The sequence below is a fragment of the Ursus americanus genome, chromosome 7, assembly GCF_024610735.1.
Source record: "Ursus americanus isolate L20-20 chromosome 7, mUrsAme1.1.p, whole genome shotgun sequence".
In the NCBI taxonomy this organism is placed as follows: domain Eukaryota; kingdom Metazoa; phylum Chordata; class Mammalia; order Carnivora; family Ursidae; genus Ursus; species Ursus americanus.
In genome coordinates, this window is record NC_142133.1 from 30,115,375 (window position 1) to 30,131,814 (window position 16,440).

At 34.9% G+C, this 16,440-nt stretch overlaps 1 protein-coding gene across 8 annotated transcripts in view; it reads right to left on the bottom strand.

Moving 5' to 3' along the window:
* WDPCP (WD repeat containing planar cell polarity effector) overlaps positions 1-16,440 on the bottom strand; it is a 466,454-nt gene that overhangs the window by 310,768 nt on the left and 139,246 nt on the right. For 7 of the 8 annotated variants that reach the window (XM_045788084.2, XM_045788088.2, XM_045788083.2 and 4 more), the window contains exons 2-6: positions 10,825-10,909; positions 4,838-4,885; positions 3,941-3,991; positions 2,331-2,401; positions 2,006-2,065 (exon numbers count right to left, since the gene is read on the bottom strand). In XM_045788084.2, coding sequence (XP_045644040.1) covers positions 2,006-2,065; positions 2,331-2,401; positions 3,941-3,991; positions 4,838-4,885; positions 10,825-10,885 — 291 coding nt within the window. In that variant the 5' untranslated portion in view covers positions 10,886-10,909. Of the gene's footprint in view, positions 1-2,005; positions 2,066-2,330; positions 2,402-3,940; positions 3,992-4,837; positions 4,886-10,824; positions 10,910-16,440 lie in introns of those variants that run through there. The other variant, XM_087863434.1, reaches the window with a different exon arrangement.

Here is a 16,440-nt window from a genome sequence, read left to right on the forward strand (position 1 = left end):
TAAAGAAAGAGAAATTTCATTAGAAATATTAAAAGCTACTCATTGGTACAACAGTCTAAGAAACCACTATTGTCAGTTTGCTATAAATTGCGGAAGTAATTTTACATATATTCTAGCATGAAAATTCCTTTTCTGCACTGAAGTAATTTAATAGTGAGGGACGTCTTCCTCCTTATTCCCCCTATATACAAATACACAAAAACTTGCTTAAAAATTAAAATGCAGTAACATCTATTTAAAAAGGATTGCCTAGGGGCACCTGAGTGGCTCAGTCAGTGAAGCGGTTAAGCGTCTGCCTTCAGCTCAGGTCATGATCTCGGGGTCCTAGGATGGAGCCCTGTGTCAGGCTCCCTGCTCAGCGGGGAGCCTGCTTCTCCCTCTCCCTCTGCCTCTCCCCCCTGCTTGTGCACTTTCTCTTTGTCAAGTAAATAAAATCTTTTAAAGAAATTAAAATTGAAAAAAAATAAAAAGGATTGCATATTGGGATGCTTCACTGCATATTTTAAGATGCCTGACGTGTTTCAACTTACCCTGTGCAATAGTGAGGGTGGAGGCCACGAGACAGACCTCTTACTATGGGTAGGAGGCTTGCCCTCCAGTCAAATTATTTTGAGCCTGCTTTTAAGGTGAGTAATGGCATTGAGAAGTACAATGAGTTGTAATAAGTTTAAAACTTTCTGGAGCATATTTTGTATTCAAGTTTTAAAGTTAGATTAAAACTTTAATGAAAACAACTTATGAATTTTTAAATAATCTCATCCTTTTGAATAGAATTCTAAGTGAAATTTAGAAAGTATTATGCTGCTAATAATATTAATTCAGCCTTGCAGTCTCTGCAAAAAAAATAATTTATGCCATTTGAGGAGGTAACTAGTTACCTTCATGAGTAAAAGTAGACTAGTTTAAACAAAAAATGAAGAAAAACTAGACTCCATTAAAATCACAGTCTATATTCAAATACTCAGTTAAGATATGTTCATAATAACTACAAATTCAACATTATCGATTTATGGATAGATCCATAGGCCTAAACTTCAAACAAGAATAGTAGACCTAAAATAAATCACATTATAAACAAATAAGAATTTAAATTCATACAGGGTATTCAATTCCATAAAAGTTATAATTATTAGTAGTACTGATATAACTTCAATTACATGTATGAGTAGAATATGACTAATGATTCTTTAAATCACTAACAGGTAAGCTTTTCCAGGCAACTAGAATTTCTTAAGCTGATAAACAAAGCTAAGCCATTTGTCCATTATTTTCTGATCAATGGTCACTAATTATTATGTCCTGTATCTAGACCCATTCAACATGTAGCTCATGTTGTCTATCTAGGCCCTAACTGTGCTGTCTAACAGAACTTTCTGTGATGGAAATGTTCTTTATCTATACTGTCTATATGACAACATTTGGCTACTGAGCACTTAAAATGAGGGTAGTGCAACTGAGGAACTGAATTTTTAACTTTATTTAATTTTAATTAGTATAAATTTATTTTTAAATAGCCACAGGTGACTGGTGGCTATCATATTCAACAGCACAACTTAGAGGGTTCAAAAAATAAGAGCAAATGTCTTGTTATGTTAGGTCTAACTCTAGTCCGCTTGTTGATTTCCATAAGCATAGTACTCACAAATGCTTACTAGAGGAATATGCCAAAAAACCTTCTGTCCTGTGGTTTTATCTCCACTCAAAAATATGATTAAATCTATTCCAGGAAACATCTAATACAACATTCAGACAAATCTAAATAAAAAAAAAAACATTTTTATTAGCATTCATGGTGTCACTACAACTATACTGATTAATGAGGCAGCCCGGTGGCCTGTGTCAATCTGTCTAATGTTAGTTCTAGAATGACTAGAATTCAAACTATGAAATATTCACTCCAAAAAAGTTTTTGTCCATCACCTATCATAAACACAAGAATACCAATTACTGCATAGTTTTCAGCTCCATTGGTTCAACACTGCAAAAGTATGTCAAACCAGTTTACCTGACAGACATATTTGTTCTTCCATTTGCTCAGCACACAGTGACTGTTTTGCATTAATTCCTGAAGGAAACAGAAAAAGAGAGAGTGCAGTTGGCTATACACATTGTTATCAGTTAGAGTGCCTCTGATTTGCAAGCACACACACAAAAAAAAAAAAAAAAGATAAGCATGCCACACAAAGATGCAACTGTTTTGGAACTCCTTACTAGACAAAAGCAAAGCTATCATCACCAGGAGAGCTGATCCTTTATGAAAATTAAAACTGTTGAAAGATGTTTTAAAACAGATTTGTTTGTTGGCATTTTTGAAACTTTTGGAAAGATACCTCCAACTCCTTGAGTGAGTCTCGAAGTTTTTCTGGGCGTCTATTTTTGAGTGTCCATGGATAATCTCGTGCTGGCAAATGAAACATGTACTACAGTTAGTTAAACATGATTTAAAAAGGAAACTCTGCTTAGCAGTGTGCCTTAGGAGGATTAAAATAAAACACCTCCTTAATTGAGAGGAAGTGGGCTTCATTTCCATCATCAAATAACAGCCTTTTTTCTGAAAGGCTTTGTCATAGGAACAGGATTTTTACCACAAAACAATCTCGGTGATCATAATTTTATGATGACAACCAACACAGCTCAGAGAATCCCTGGGAAAGTTTCCTAGTCCTGTGAATCTAGTACCTATTGTAAATGACCAACTCTTTACCAGAGAATTAACTTTCTCGTATAAATAATTAAAAGTTCAATCCAAAAGAAATTCCGAATTCTGCAAGAAACCCTCTCAGATCTGAAAATGCCTACGAGTGAATGGATATACTGAGGAAAGAAAAAAACACAAAATGTGATGCACAGAATATAAATTTTAAAGTAAGCATCACCTATTAAAACTTTTTTACAAAAATGATCCTCTTTAAAATGTACACAATTCAATAATGATAAGCCTTTGTTTTGTCTTAAATGCATTTAATTAAAAGATAAAATTTAGTAGAATCTCAATGTTAGCCTAAGACAAACTAAAAATAGATTTAAGAACAAAATGTTACATTCATTTTAATCATATCTACTTCATCATGAAAAGAAATCCATCTTTGAATTCTCCTAAATAATAATTCTAAAAATGAGTTGTATGTATGTGTGTTTATTCTGTGTGCATACTCATATAATATACAGTATATACAGACATTTAAATTTTACAGAATTACTACATATCTTATTTCAGCAAATTAATTTCATTCTATAAACATAACGTATGACGTATAGAGCATATGTGCAAACTTTTAAATTTATATTGCAGTTACAACATACAGCATTGAAAAACATCAAATGTCAACTTGCTCATTTAAAACAAGGGAACAAGTCGGACTTTCAGCTTCACCTGTATTCCAAATAAAACTTAGATTATATTTAATTTCAAGTCATTAAAAGCTATCTTTCATTGTAGCCATATTGTATATATTTATATATTTGAGAACAGAAAAGGCTAGGAAGAATAAAATGCTAATACTAATCACTACAAATTTTCTTTCTTTCTTTTTTTTTTTTTTTTTACAAATTTTATATTCTCAAAATGGGTAAAACATATTAACAATTCAGGCATGGTACGTATAACAAAACGTTTATCAGATTTTAGGTATGGTACACTTATTTTAAATATATTAAATGATATAAATATGGTTCATTAAGAAAGTTTATGTTTACGCAGGCATATATCTTACCAAACTGGATAGAGATTGCAATGATCTAAATTAGAAATGCTTACCAAATATAATTTTCACTCATATGTTTATATACCTAAACAATGGGAATTTATAATTATAAGAAATTTGGAAGGAACACTTCCTATTTGTGCAGAAAGCTTAAAATATTTTTTAAGACTGAATCTTCAGGGATATTAAAGTTCCAGTTTTATAATAATTACAAAAAAAGTATAAAGTAAACTTACATTCTGCCAGCTTCTGCTTTTCTTCTAAGTTACCATGCTCTGTCACTGATACTGTGGCAGGAGAAAGAAGGAAAGAAGAAAAAAGAAGTGGAAATTATTTTAATTAAAATACTTTGTATTTTTAAATGCACATATATAATGTATACCATGCACATTTTGAGACTAATAAATTACGCTAAATTTTCTAAAGGCAGCTGGAAAAAATGCCATGATGTGGGTGTTTTCATGTCATACAGGTACTTCCTAAATTTGTAGTAAAAAGGCTTGCATAGCACAACAGGTAGGCCAATATCCTGAGCTCACAATCTCATCAGACAGGGAAGAGAACTGCAACCAAGTCCAGAACAGAAGCCACTTCAGTCTGTCATCAGAACCATAAAGTTAGCCTATTAGCCACCAAGCTAAGCACACAGGATACCCACACAAGGCCGCTTCAACAGAGACCAAAACAGGAAGTAACGAGCTAGAAAGACCTTTTGGCCCATCATGAAACTTCTGGGATTAACAGGATTAATCAGATAAAGAAAATTGATCATTCACTCAGAAATGCCTATTTCAGATATCAGGTGAGGATCCAGGAGGCCAGCAACAGTGGGACCCACACATTAACAATGCCCTCTACTGGGACACTGATAGATAAATGTGAATAGACTGTCCAGTTATCAGGTGGATTGGCAGTAAAATGAATATTTTCATGTTCTTCTGTGGCATTTTCTCAATATTGCTTTATTTTATAGAGAACAGATATCAACCTCAGTATTTTTCTAAAGAACTGAAATGACTTTTTTTGAGTTTAGAATTTATCTAAAGCTCAAAAAAAGAGTTTTTAATGGTCAATATTTTATAGTTTACAATATTTCATTTATAAAAATTAGTTGAGTAGAATAGATACTTTACCTGGTGGGTCTTTCTTGTCATAATACTGGTAGATCCCTATGTCTCTATCTGTGGAAAAGAAATAACATTAGATTATGGTAAAAAGTTCTGGAGAATAAGAAGCCAAACCATATTATATGGCAGGACTGGAGTTACGGGGCAGGTAGGCAAGGACAGAAACAATCTTTTTATGTTACTAGAAATAAATACGTTCAAAAGTATCTGGACATGATTTCATTTATTCTAGGGAGATGTAGGAACTGGAAAGTTTATCAATCTAATTTAAAAAGCTTTACATATGAGGAAAGGAGTAGTTAAAAAAAAAAAAACCTGAAATCAAGGAAGACCAACTTTTCTCTTTCACACTTCCTCTGATATTTTTCACAGGGTGCTACCAAAAGGAACTGCCACTAAGCAATGCCACATGAAATTAGAGATTGGAAAAAAAAATGCCCTGTTGGATTCTGAGCTATTGCTTTCTTCTCTTTAGTTTAGCTTGGATCTAGTATGGTGCTTGGGGGAAATTTGCAGGACAGAAAGAGAAAATTAGAGGAAAGAATGGCTAAGTTATCTGAAGCTTGCTGAGACTCAAAACACCCTCCAAACGCATTCAAATTCAGGTGCTCTCCTGGGGGTACAAAAGCAAAGCAAGGCTTCCTAGATGTCGAGAGTGATTTAACCAAGTACTCTGTCCTTGCAAATGAATTACAGGAAAATCAAATAATTGTGTCCATTTTATTCCTATCTGTGAATAGTGAAATATCTTTTTCTTTGAAGTAAAAGTTGTTTCCCTCCACACAAAAAAATTCTAGTTACTAACAAAAGGACACAACTGTTTCTAAAGAAGTGGAAGCAGTACAGGCTGCCCCCTAGTGACTGATTGCTCCAAACTTTCTCAAACTGAAACATGAAACTTCAAAAACAAAAAATGTATTACAGTTATAATTTTTATTTTTATTTTTTTAAGACTTATTTATTTATTTAAGTACTCTCTACACCCATCATGGGGCTCATCATGGGGCTCAAACTCACAACCCCAAGATCAAGGGTCACATGCTCCATCAACTGAGCCAGCCAGGCACCCAATATAATTAACTTTTTAAGTAGAGTTTTCCAAAGTAGTCAATCCTGTGTACTTATTAAAGCTCCCTTCTATTCATCATGCCACTAATTGAGACAATTTTTTTAAGATTTTATTTTCAAGTAATCTCTATATCCAACGTGGGGCTCAAACTTACAACCCTGAGATCGAGTCAAATGCTCTACCAAATGAGCCCGCCATGCACCCCAGGACATAAATTTTAAAGAATACAGTTTATTTCTATTGGATAGATTGCAAATATCTAATAAGGGGTGACTGGGAAAGGTCATAAGTAGGACTCCTAAGATACTGAAAATATTTTATTTCTTGGGTGATGATTTTATGGTTGAGTTCATTTTTTGATAGTTCAAAACATGCCCTCATGATCTTTATACTTTTCAATATGTATGCTATACTTCAATAAAAAGGTGGGTTTTTTTTTTTTTTAATCTAAGAACCATTATAAACACAGGCAATATTCTCTAGTACAATAGTCCATCAGCAGCAGCCAAATATTTACAACTCTAGAAGTATGAAGACCATAAAGGACCAGAATTCTTTTTTTTTTTTTTAAGTTATTTATTTAAGTAATCTCTACACCCATTGGGGGGGTCGAATCCACCACCCCAAGATCAAGAGTCACAAGATCTACTGACTCAGCCATTCAGGCGCCCCTCACACTTCTTTTTAAAGAATATTTACATTGATACCATTTTGAGTTTTCTAGAAAAATATCACTAATTAGGACATTACCAATGTCTTTGGGGGTATAAAAAGATGGCTATTTTTGGCTTTTGATCTTTTTAAAATATCTAATTCAAACATGCGCAGGGCGTTAAAAAATCCAGGTATACCGCTCAAGTCTTTCAACATAAGCAACACTGCCACACTGTAAGCCTTCCAGCCCTTGATACCTCCTCCTTAGAGATAAGTATTTTCAATTATGAGCTGTTTCTTCTGTATATACCTCCGTATTTATAAACAGTTTTCTCACTCTATTTTTTCTTGATTCTTCAGTTGTAGATATTCTCTATTGCCTATCCAATATGGAAATTGAGAATTCAGTTATCTTTTACCACTGCGTACCCCGCCCTACCTACAAACACTTAACTTACACTTCTCCCCATCCTCCCAATATAATTAGAGCACAATTTTTGGTTAAGTCAGTGCTTATAATATTAATGAATACACAAATACCATTCACAACCAAACCATGGGGTAGGTACACTATGATTGCAATTCCTTTTTTTTTACACAACTTCCCTGACGTTAAAAATTGCCTTGTTTTTTATTTGCTTAAAAAAAAAAAATGTTAACACAGGTGACTGGGTGGCTCAGTCAGTGAAGCATCTGCCTTTGGCTCAGGTCAGGATCCCAGGATCCTGGGACCGAATCCCGCATCGGGCACCCAGCTCAGTGGGGAGTCTGCTCCTTCCTCTCTCTCTGCCCTCCGCCCCCCCCCCCCGGGGTTGTGCTCTCTCTCTCTCAATAAAATCTTTTTTAAGAATGTTAACACTAATTAATCTTTATTATTTGACATATCAATGAATCAGTATAATTTCTTCCTTGACAACATCTCCCCTAGAGCCTTGTGCTCCTGTACCATTCTGGACTGCCTAACTTCTAGGTCTGATGCATAGACCGTCTATTTTCCTGACTAGACAGGTATGTCTTCTTCTGTCTTGGTTTAATTCCCTTGTTTGGCAAGACACAAATGTTCTGGTAGTTTAATAAGAAAAGGAAGGTAAATTTAGTGAGTATTTACATAGCTGAAAATGTCTTCTCACAACTGACTGACTGGCTGGGAAAAGAATACTAAGTTGGAAATAACTTCTCTCTGAATTTTGAAGACATCATTCCATTGCCTCATAGCTTTCACTATTGGTGTTAAAAAGGCCAAGGGCAATCTGAGTTCCAACCCTTTGTATGTGATCCATTTGTTCTTTTTTTGCTGTAAGGTCTCTGGATTTTTTCTTTATGCTCAGTGTTCTGAAATTCCACACTGATGTGCCTTCATATATGTCTTTTTCCATTCATCATGTTCAGTACTTACAGGCCTTTTCAACCTATAAACTCATTTTCTTTTTTCTTTTTTTTTTTTTTTAAGATTTTATTTATTTATTCGACAGAGATAGAGACAGCCAGCGAGAGAGGGAACACAAGCAGGGGGAGTGGGAGAGGAAGAAGCAGGCTCCTAGCAGAGGAGCCTGATGTGGGGCTCGATCCCAGAACGCCAGGATCACGCCCTGAGCCGAAGGCAGACGCTTAACCGCTGTGCCACCCAGGCGCCCCTATAAACTCATTTTCTTAGTACTATGAAAACTTCTAGTAATATTTCTTTGATAATTTCATCACTTCCTCTTTGCTGCTTTTCCCAGAATAATAATTAAGTGTAGAATTCCTAATGTTGAGACTCTGAATTCTTCTCTCTCCTATTTAGTAATCTTATCTTTTGTCACAGCATTCATTTTTTCTATATTTATATTTCAACATAATTACATTTTCTTGATTATAAAAATTATATATTATTGTATAAAATTTAGAAAATAAAACAAGCAAAAAAGTTAAATGTTCCATATTTCCATTCTTCAAAGAGAGCTCCTAATAATATTTTGTCTCTCCTTAGAGTTTTTTTCTATATGTATATTTTTTTACTAAGTAAAAGTGCTATACTAAAAATATTGTTGTAACATTTCTGTTTTAAAATTATTTTAATTATTGGATGAATATAAATGATGATGTGTAATGTTAAAAAATAAAATACAAAAATATGTAAGATTAATAACATAAAAAAACAGCAAATCTAAAAAAAAGCACATTACCTTTTAAGCCTCCGGTGTACTCCTTCCTACTTCTAGTCTACACCTTCTCTTCTCAGAGTTATACTAAAATTTTCTGTTTATATCCTCCTAATTTTATTTATAGTATTACCATATATATTTGGTATATTGTTTCTCTGAAACAATACAGTACTTAATTTTGCGTCTTGTTTTTGAACTTCCTCTGAATACAATGATACTGTTTGTACTCTTCTGCAACCTACTTTTTTATTTTTTTCTTGCCCAACATTATATTCTTGACACTCATTGATGCTGTTGCATACAGCTGTAATGCATTCACTTTCTCTGTTGCATAAACGTATTTATCCATTCTCCTGCTGGGCTGTTTCTAGTCTCCTGCATCATAAACAGTACTATTATGAATATTTTGGTACATGTCTCCTGGTTCACAAGTGTCAGGGCTTTTACTAGGGTACATACCTAGGAATGGAATTCTGGTCAATAGGTGACATACAGTTTCAACTATACTAGATAATGCCAAATTGTTTCCTAAAGTGGTTGGACCAATTTATACTTTCACTAGCAGTGAAATAAGCTGAATTTCTTCCTGTGTGTGTTTTTTTTCTCTTCTTAGACGATTTTTTTTTTTTTTGCTCTTCTGAGTTTAAAATTTTTTTTCTATTTTTAATTTCCAAGAGGTCAGAATAACTTTCCAGTGTTTTCTGAAACTTCTGTATTTTGTTTCTTGCTCTTCATATTTTAAAATGAGGCACTAGAAAGCTGATGAGAAGCTCTGTGTACATGAATAGGGTTTGCCAACTGGTGGGCTTCACTGATCAGCCAGGGACCAGGGTCTTTCACTGGAGGACCCCCTCAAAAGTCAATGTCAATAGGTCTTTTCTCTGGGGTCATGCAGTTGCTCCAGGCCCTCAAACTCCTTTTCTTGTAAAGTATATAACTGGCTGCGACACATTTCAGAATCAAATGAGATTAAGAGGACTTCACCCATTAGTATGTAGGTTTTCACTTCATCACTGTTTTCACTTCAGCACATTTCCCCTGTCTTCTTTTCCTGGGGATGATGTCTCCAAGTCTAGAGCCTCTCTAATTAAATATTTCCACAGGTATGAGCGGTGTCTCACTACTTCTTAAGCAAACTTTCAAGTCCCTTTGATGTCACCCTCATGCTGAATCCCTGTCCTTCTGCAGTATCTGGCTTCTCAAATTTCTGTGTCTTTCTAGAATTTTTGTCTTTGGAATTCTCTTCTGTAGACATTTGATATTCAGATTTTTAAGCTTTGCTAATTCCTCCATCCCTTCCATCTTCCATAAATTGCCCAATTGCAATTGTCTCCTCTCCTATTCCCTTAGTCCTTGTGGGTTTATGCCTTCTTTATTTTAATTCATTTATTCTCATTTTAGAAGAATTTGGGGAGGAAGCAAATGTGTGTTAAATCTACCTTATTCTATCCTTAGTACATTTAAGCAAAGTAAACTTAGTGAAATCATAATTACATTTGCAAGGCAAACAATTTTCTTAGTAATGATGCTAAAGGCATATAAATAAAACTCTCCTCCTAAATACTAGAGTTGTTTTGAATAATCAAAGAGGAGAAGACTTTTTAAAAGATGTTTCCTAACAATACATACTTTATGCTATAATACTAATAAGCATCATTAGAACATACTTACATTACTCCTATCTCCAAAAATGTGAAAGAACATGAACATAATTAATTGTACATCTTAGCTGTATGTTTGAAATATTATCTTAATATCAAACAGAAATACCGTTACCAAATATTATCTTAATATCAAACAGAAATACCTTTACCAGCCTGCAAATATTTATGAATATAAATCAGTCATTATGAACAATCCCAAGAAAAAATTGAACATGAATGTACCCTAAAAGGAAACAAATATTAGGCCAATAAAATTAATTTCACAACAGAAAGTCTAACTCAAGCTGAAAAAATAACTTATTTAAAATAACTAAAAAGAATTATTTTTCAGTAGCCAATTTTTCATTAAGTATGAGAAAATAATGCAACTCTAGCCAGAGAATCCAGGCTGTAACTTTTGCTAGTACTTACTTACAATGTTATAACTTATATTTGAACAATATTAACCCAGAGCTCATTTACCCCCAATGTATAAGGTATTCTTCAAAGACCACAGGTGCAGTTCAGTCAAGCAGAAAGACATCTGATGGCAGAAGAAATCTCTGTCCTGTTTAAAAAATAGTTAAAAAGAGATGCCAATTAATTATCTTCTATTGTCAATAAAATCAAGATCGCTTAGAAATACAACAGAATTATTTGACACTACTCATATTTGAGATATGAGGTCCACGTTTATTCGTATTTTAACATATCCTTGGTTAACCATCCAGAAATAAATTCTAGAAAAAGAAAAATACACTCTTCCTAAATGTAGTATGCCATCTCACTGAGAAATGTGGTAAGAATATATGTATTTGAGGGGCACCTGGGTGGCACAGCGGTTAAGCGTTTGCCTTCGGCTCAGGGCGTGATCCCAGCGTTATGGGATCGAGACCCACATCAGGCTCCTCCGCTAGGAGCCTGCTTCTTCCTCTCCCACTCCCCCTGCTTGTGTTCCCTCTCTCGCTGGCTGTCTCTATCTCTGTCGCATAAATAAATAAAATCTTTAAAAAAAAAAAAAAAAGAATATATGTATTTGAATTTTCAGTAACTTGTTGATTTTTATGGCTCTGAGTATATTTAGAATTATTTAGTATGAAAGCATTTTTAAAACATTTTAAGAAAAGGAAACATCTGTTAGGTAATTATTACATAAAACACATTTTGTGGTATATTTTTAATATACATAGCAAATATCTATGATCTCCCACATACAAACAAGCTAATTAAAATGGAATATGCAAGGTAAATGGTATATAGCTACTATTATAAGAAACATTTACTTAAAGGTAAACTGTGTAAAAACACATCAGCATTCAGATTAGTTTGCTAATCTACATGTCATGATAGATCCAGATATTCTACTCTAAATACCTTAAAAAAGAAAAAAGATAAAAAACAGTGCATCGAATATTTCCTCCCAGTTTTAATATCAGGGGCTAGTGATGGATATTACTGATACTTTCTCATGAAGTAATATGTCATTAGTTTGGACTAATTGGAGAAAGGCCAATATGAATCAGAAAAAAAGTCAACATTTTACAAATATTTGAAAGACATTTATATAACTTCCAAATGTTTGCTTAGAAATATATATAGTACTATACTATCTGAATAGTTCACTATATATTAGAAATATGTAAACTATTGAACTTCTGACTATCAAAGAAAGCTTGAAAAATATTTTATGACATCTTTATTTTTTTTAATGTTTTTTTATTATATTATGTTAGTCACCATACAGTACATCCCTGGTTTCTGATGTAAAGTTCAATGATTCATTAGTTGTGTATAACACCCAGTGCACCACGCAATACGTGCCCTCCTTACTACCCATCACCAGTCTATCCCATTCCCCAACCCCCCTCTGAAGCCCTCAGTTTGTTTCTCAGAGTCCATAGTCTCTCATGCTTCATTCCCCCTTTATGACATCTTTAGACAGAGGAAAAAGCCCCTAGCTTCTTTAACATTAGGAGTGACTAAAAATATTTCCCATACCGTTCAGATGGGTGATAACCCAAAATAATTTTAGACATAGTACAAACCTCCTTCGTCATTCCTTCACCTTTACATTTGATGTCAATGTATTTACAATAATCAAGAAACAGATGCATGTTCAGTTTGCCAATACTGAAATGGCAGAGTGAACAATGTGACAGCATGAAAGAAGGGCCAAGCCTGCCTGAACAGTGGGGCTCTGAGAAAGCCATAGAGAAGATGTGAAGTATTAGCAGGACCTCAAAGAAGCGTAGGAGTTCACAGTTAAATGACGGTAAAGAAAATGATGATGTGATAACAGGCAAGGGGCAATACTTGCTAAGTACTGACCTCATTACAAGCACTGTTCTAAATATTTTATATGTATTAACTCATTTAATCCTCAGAGCTACCCTTTGAAGTAGTACCATCATTACTCCTATAATGAGGAAACTGAGGCACTGAGAAGCCACACAGCCAGCAGGTAATTGAGGCAGGCTTTGAATATAAGCAGACTGGCTCCAGAATCTGTGCTTGAAACCAGAGAACTCTCTTAGTATCGGGCTAACTAGAGGTGTGAGAGGGAGAACAAGTAGTAGTGTGAGTAAAAGGATGGCATATCCCAGGCATGGCCGTAGATTGAAATGCATGGTAGAAAGTGATAGAAAAATGAAGCTGAAAAGGGTAACAAGGGAACAGGCTATAAAAATAATAGAGATATTTGGATTGATCTGAGTGCACTCTCTTCCTTGAACTAAAGGGCCTTAAAAGGTTAGAGAAAACAAAGGACCCGTCCGTCTCCAGATCTACCCTGCTGTCACCGGAAGCTGGTTGCCACTGTATACAGATATGGGGCATAAGAGCTAGTGGACCTCATTACTATGAAAGAGGATGAAGTTTCTTATCCGCAGGCAGTAGAGAAAAAGTGATATTAAGCTAATTACAAGTTTTTCAATTCAATTGGGCATTATCTCAGAGTGGTCTCCTTGGGAGTGACTCTAGTGATGCTACTATTACTCAAAATATTTCCAAAGCCATATTCTTTGGAATTGCTTTTGAGTTAGTTTTATGAGGCTTACTTCCGGATTATTACTGTAGGGTTATACTTTTTTAAAACCAAAATACTTACTGTATTAGAATATATAAACTGCACCCTTCTCATTTGGATGGGTGAGGCCTGGAATGTTTGTTTAAAGAAACACTTAATAAATTAAAAAAAAAATTTTTTTTTTGTAGTTAGTAAGCTTAATGTATAGATTCTAGACTCTAACTGCCTGGCTTCTTATTCTAACTTCTCAGTTTGCTAGCCAACTTGGACAACTGACATAATTTCTCTAAGTTCCCCCAGATATAAAATGGGTATAATAAAGTATCTACCTCAGGACTATTTTGAGGGCACTTTTATTCAATTAATTTATTGTTACCATTGTTGTTGCTGCTACTGGTATTACTCAAGTATGTCTAGCATTATGCAAACTTATATGGAAAAAACACAAGAAGTGTATTACATACACTCACTCACCTTGGATAGTGATTTCACAAGGTGAAATGAATAAAAGAATAAGTACGAAGTACAATAGGGGTTTTATGAGGGAAAAACATCTACTTGTGGAGGAGTTTTTACACAAGAGAAAGTATTTGAATTAGGACATACAAATGGATTAATATTTCACTGGGAACAGAGGATGTGATGAAACAGGACCATATTTCCTCTGATATTAAGCAACAGAAGTCACAACTTTAAGACTACACTAGAAAATAAAAACTCACATTCTTCAATTTAGTGTTCACTCAGACACCAATAATTAGAATTTATGACAATGGGGGCAAAGACAAGGCTGAAGTTTAGCTGTTGGTAGCTAAAGAAAAAAAAAGTTCTATTATGCAAATTAAATATGAAAAAATTTTATAGCTAAAGCCAAAAGGGCCATACCTTTACTTATATATCAAAAGCAGACTGCACTTGAAACTCTCTTCTTCCATTTAATTCAATAATAAAGAATTTGTCAACTTTCCCCTGATAACAGAAATGGAGAGTAAAGAATAATTTTCCTTGTAATCCACATTGGCTTTTTTTTTTTTTTAAGTTTTATTTATTTACTTGTCAGAGAGAGAGAGGGAGAGAGCACAAGCAGGGGGAGTGGTAGGCAAAGGGAGAAGCAGGCTCCCTGCTGAGCAAGGAGCCCGATGTAGGACTCGATCCCAGGGCTCTGGAATCACTGCCAGAGCCGAAAGCAGATGCTTAACCTACTGAGCCACCTAGGCATCCCCACATTGGCTATTTCTAAGAAGAAGGAATGCTTTTAACCTGAAAGCCAAGAGATCCACTGCCCATATTTTTACTAAGTTAGAAGTCCTAAAGTACTCAGAAATTACAGAGTTTGGGGGAGAACAAGTAAAATGAGGTCCATGGAGAGTTTCAAACGTCAAGTGCAAAGGCCATGACCCTTTGTATTTAGACATCCAGAGAAATCCTGAGAATAGTACAGGCTTGAGTCTATGATCTGGACTTGTCTTCCAGCTTAGCACCAAGGATGCCTGTCTAGTCTTATGGGGTGCGAAGACTGAGAAAAATGCCCTATTTCTCAAAATGCTCTGATATACAAACGATACTGCTTCAGTTTCCCACTAAAAAATGCAGGCAGGGGCTCCTGGATGGCTCAGTCAGTTAAGCATCTGCCTTCAGCTCAGGTTACGATCCCAGGGTCCTGGGATGGAGCCCTGCATTGCGCTGGCTCCCTGAGCAGGAAGCCTGCTTCTTCCTCTCCCTCTGCCCCTCCCCCTGGCTTGTGCTCTCTTGCTCTCTATCAAATAAATAAATAAAATCTTTAATAAAAAAAAATACAGGACAAAAGGGGGAGAGAGACATTTTGATTTATAAAGGACCTCTTTGTGGCCCCCATAGGGAACATTTGGTATAAGGGTAATGAAATGGCTGTAGGGGATGATACCCAGCAGAAAGTAAGCAGGACTGGCAGCCCTTTGGATTAACATACTCAGCAAGAGTGGTGGTATCCAGACAAAATGGATCCGCACTCAGCAAAAGTAGACATGGTGGCCAAGGAGTAATCCATAAAACCTGAAGAAATATCAGCAATAATCAGTTGATGGAGCAAGCCTAGCAAGTAGTAGGTGAGGCAAGTTAGAAGAAAATAACCAATGTCCATTAGTAAATGACCGTACTTGTTTATGAGCACATGTGACAACTCCTGCAGACTCCCCGGAATACATATAATTAAGGAGGAGGTTTTGCAGGAGTCATGCTATAGCAGGTGGGCCAAAGATAGTCAAATGTGGGTTATTCATCTTTCTATCCCCCTGAACTTTAAATATCTGCTAATAAGACCATATAAAACTAAAGAGAATTAATGGAGCAAATAAAACAACTTTATAAAAATCTATAATAATAACTAGATGGGCATGGTGAGAGGAGACCAAACCAATATCCTTTTCAGTCCTCAAGATATTTTGCCATCTTTACACAGTGCAGATATATATATATATATATATTTTTAATGCAGACCTTTAAATCTTGCATCTTACTCAAGAATGCCACCAGTTAAAAAGAATGCTGGTTATTTCCTTGTTTGAAAAATCTGCCTGGAGGAAGTAGTCAAGACTGAGCTTGTATTATTCAAATATTGTATTAGTGCATAAATAGTTGTTCTGAAGGAGGGAAGAAAAGAATTTCAGAAGAATGCTGGATTCTGCATTGTGGGATCCGAGTGTGAGCAGGGATTAAAAAGGTAGAGAAATAGAGAGTGCCTAAAAAAGTTAGCTGAGAAATGCTGCCCCTACTTAGTGCCCTTCTGCATTTCTCTGGGAATAAAACCCAATGCATAATTTAGAACTAGAACCAAAGTAGCCATTTAAGGGGAAATATGAAAGAATGAGTAGAAAATATAGGAAAGAATTATACAAATGAACAACAGAAGGAAAAACCTAAACAACAACAAAATGCCCATATTTTTTACTTTAAAATAACTCAAACTTTTACAATTTTCTGTTTACTTTAATTTTGTAAGGTAGTTGGTGACAGTCCCAAATGTCTCAGAAGGCCATTCTGAATCTAAACTTCCAGTCTCCATGAGAGAATAAGAAGCATGATTTCAATTAATCTTG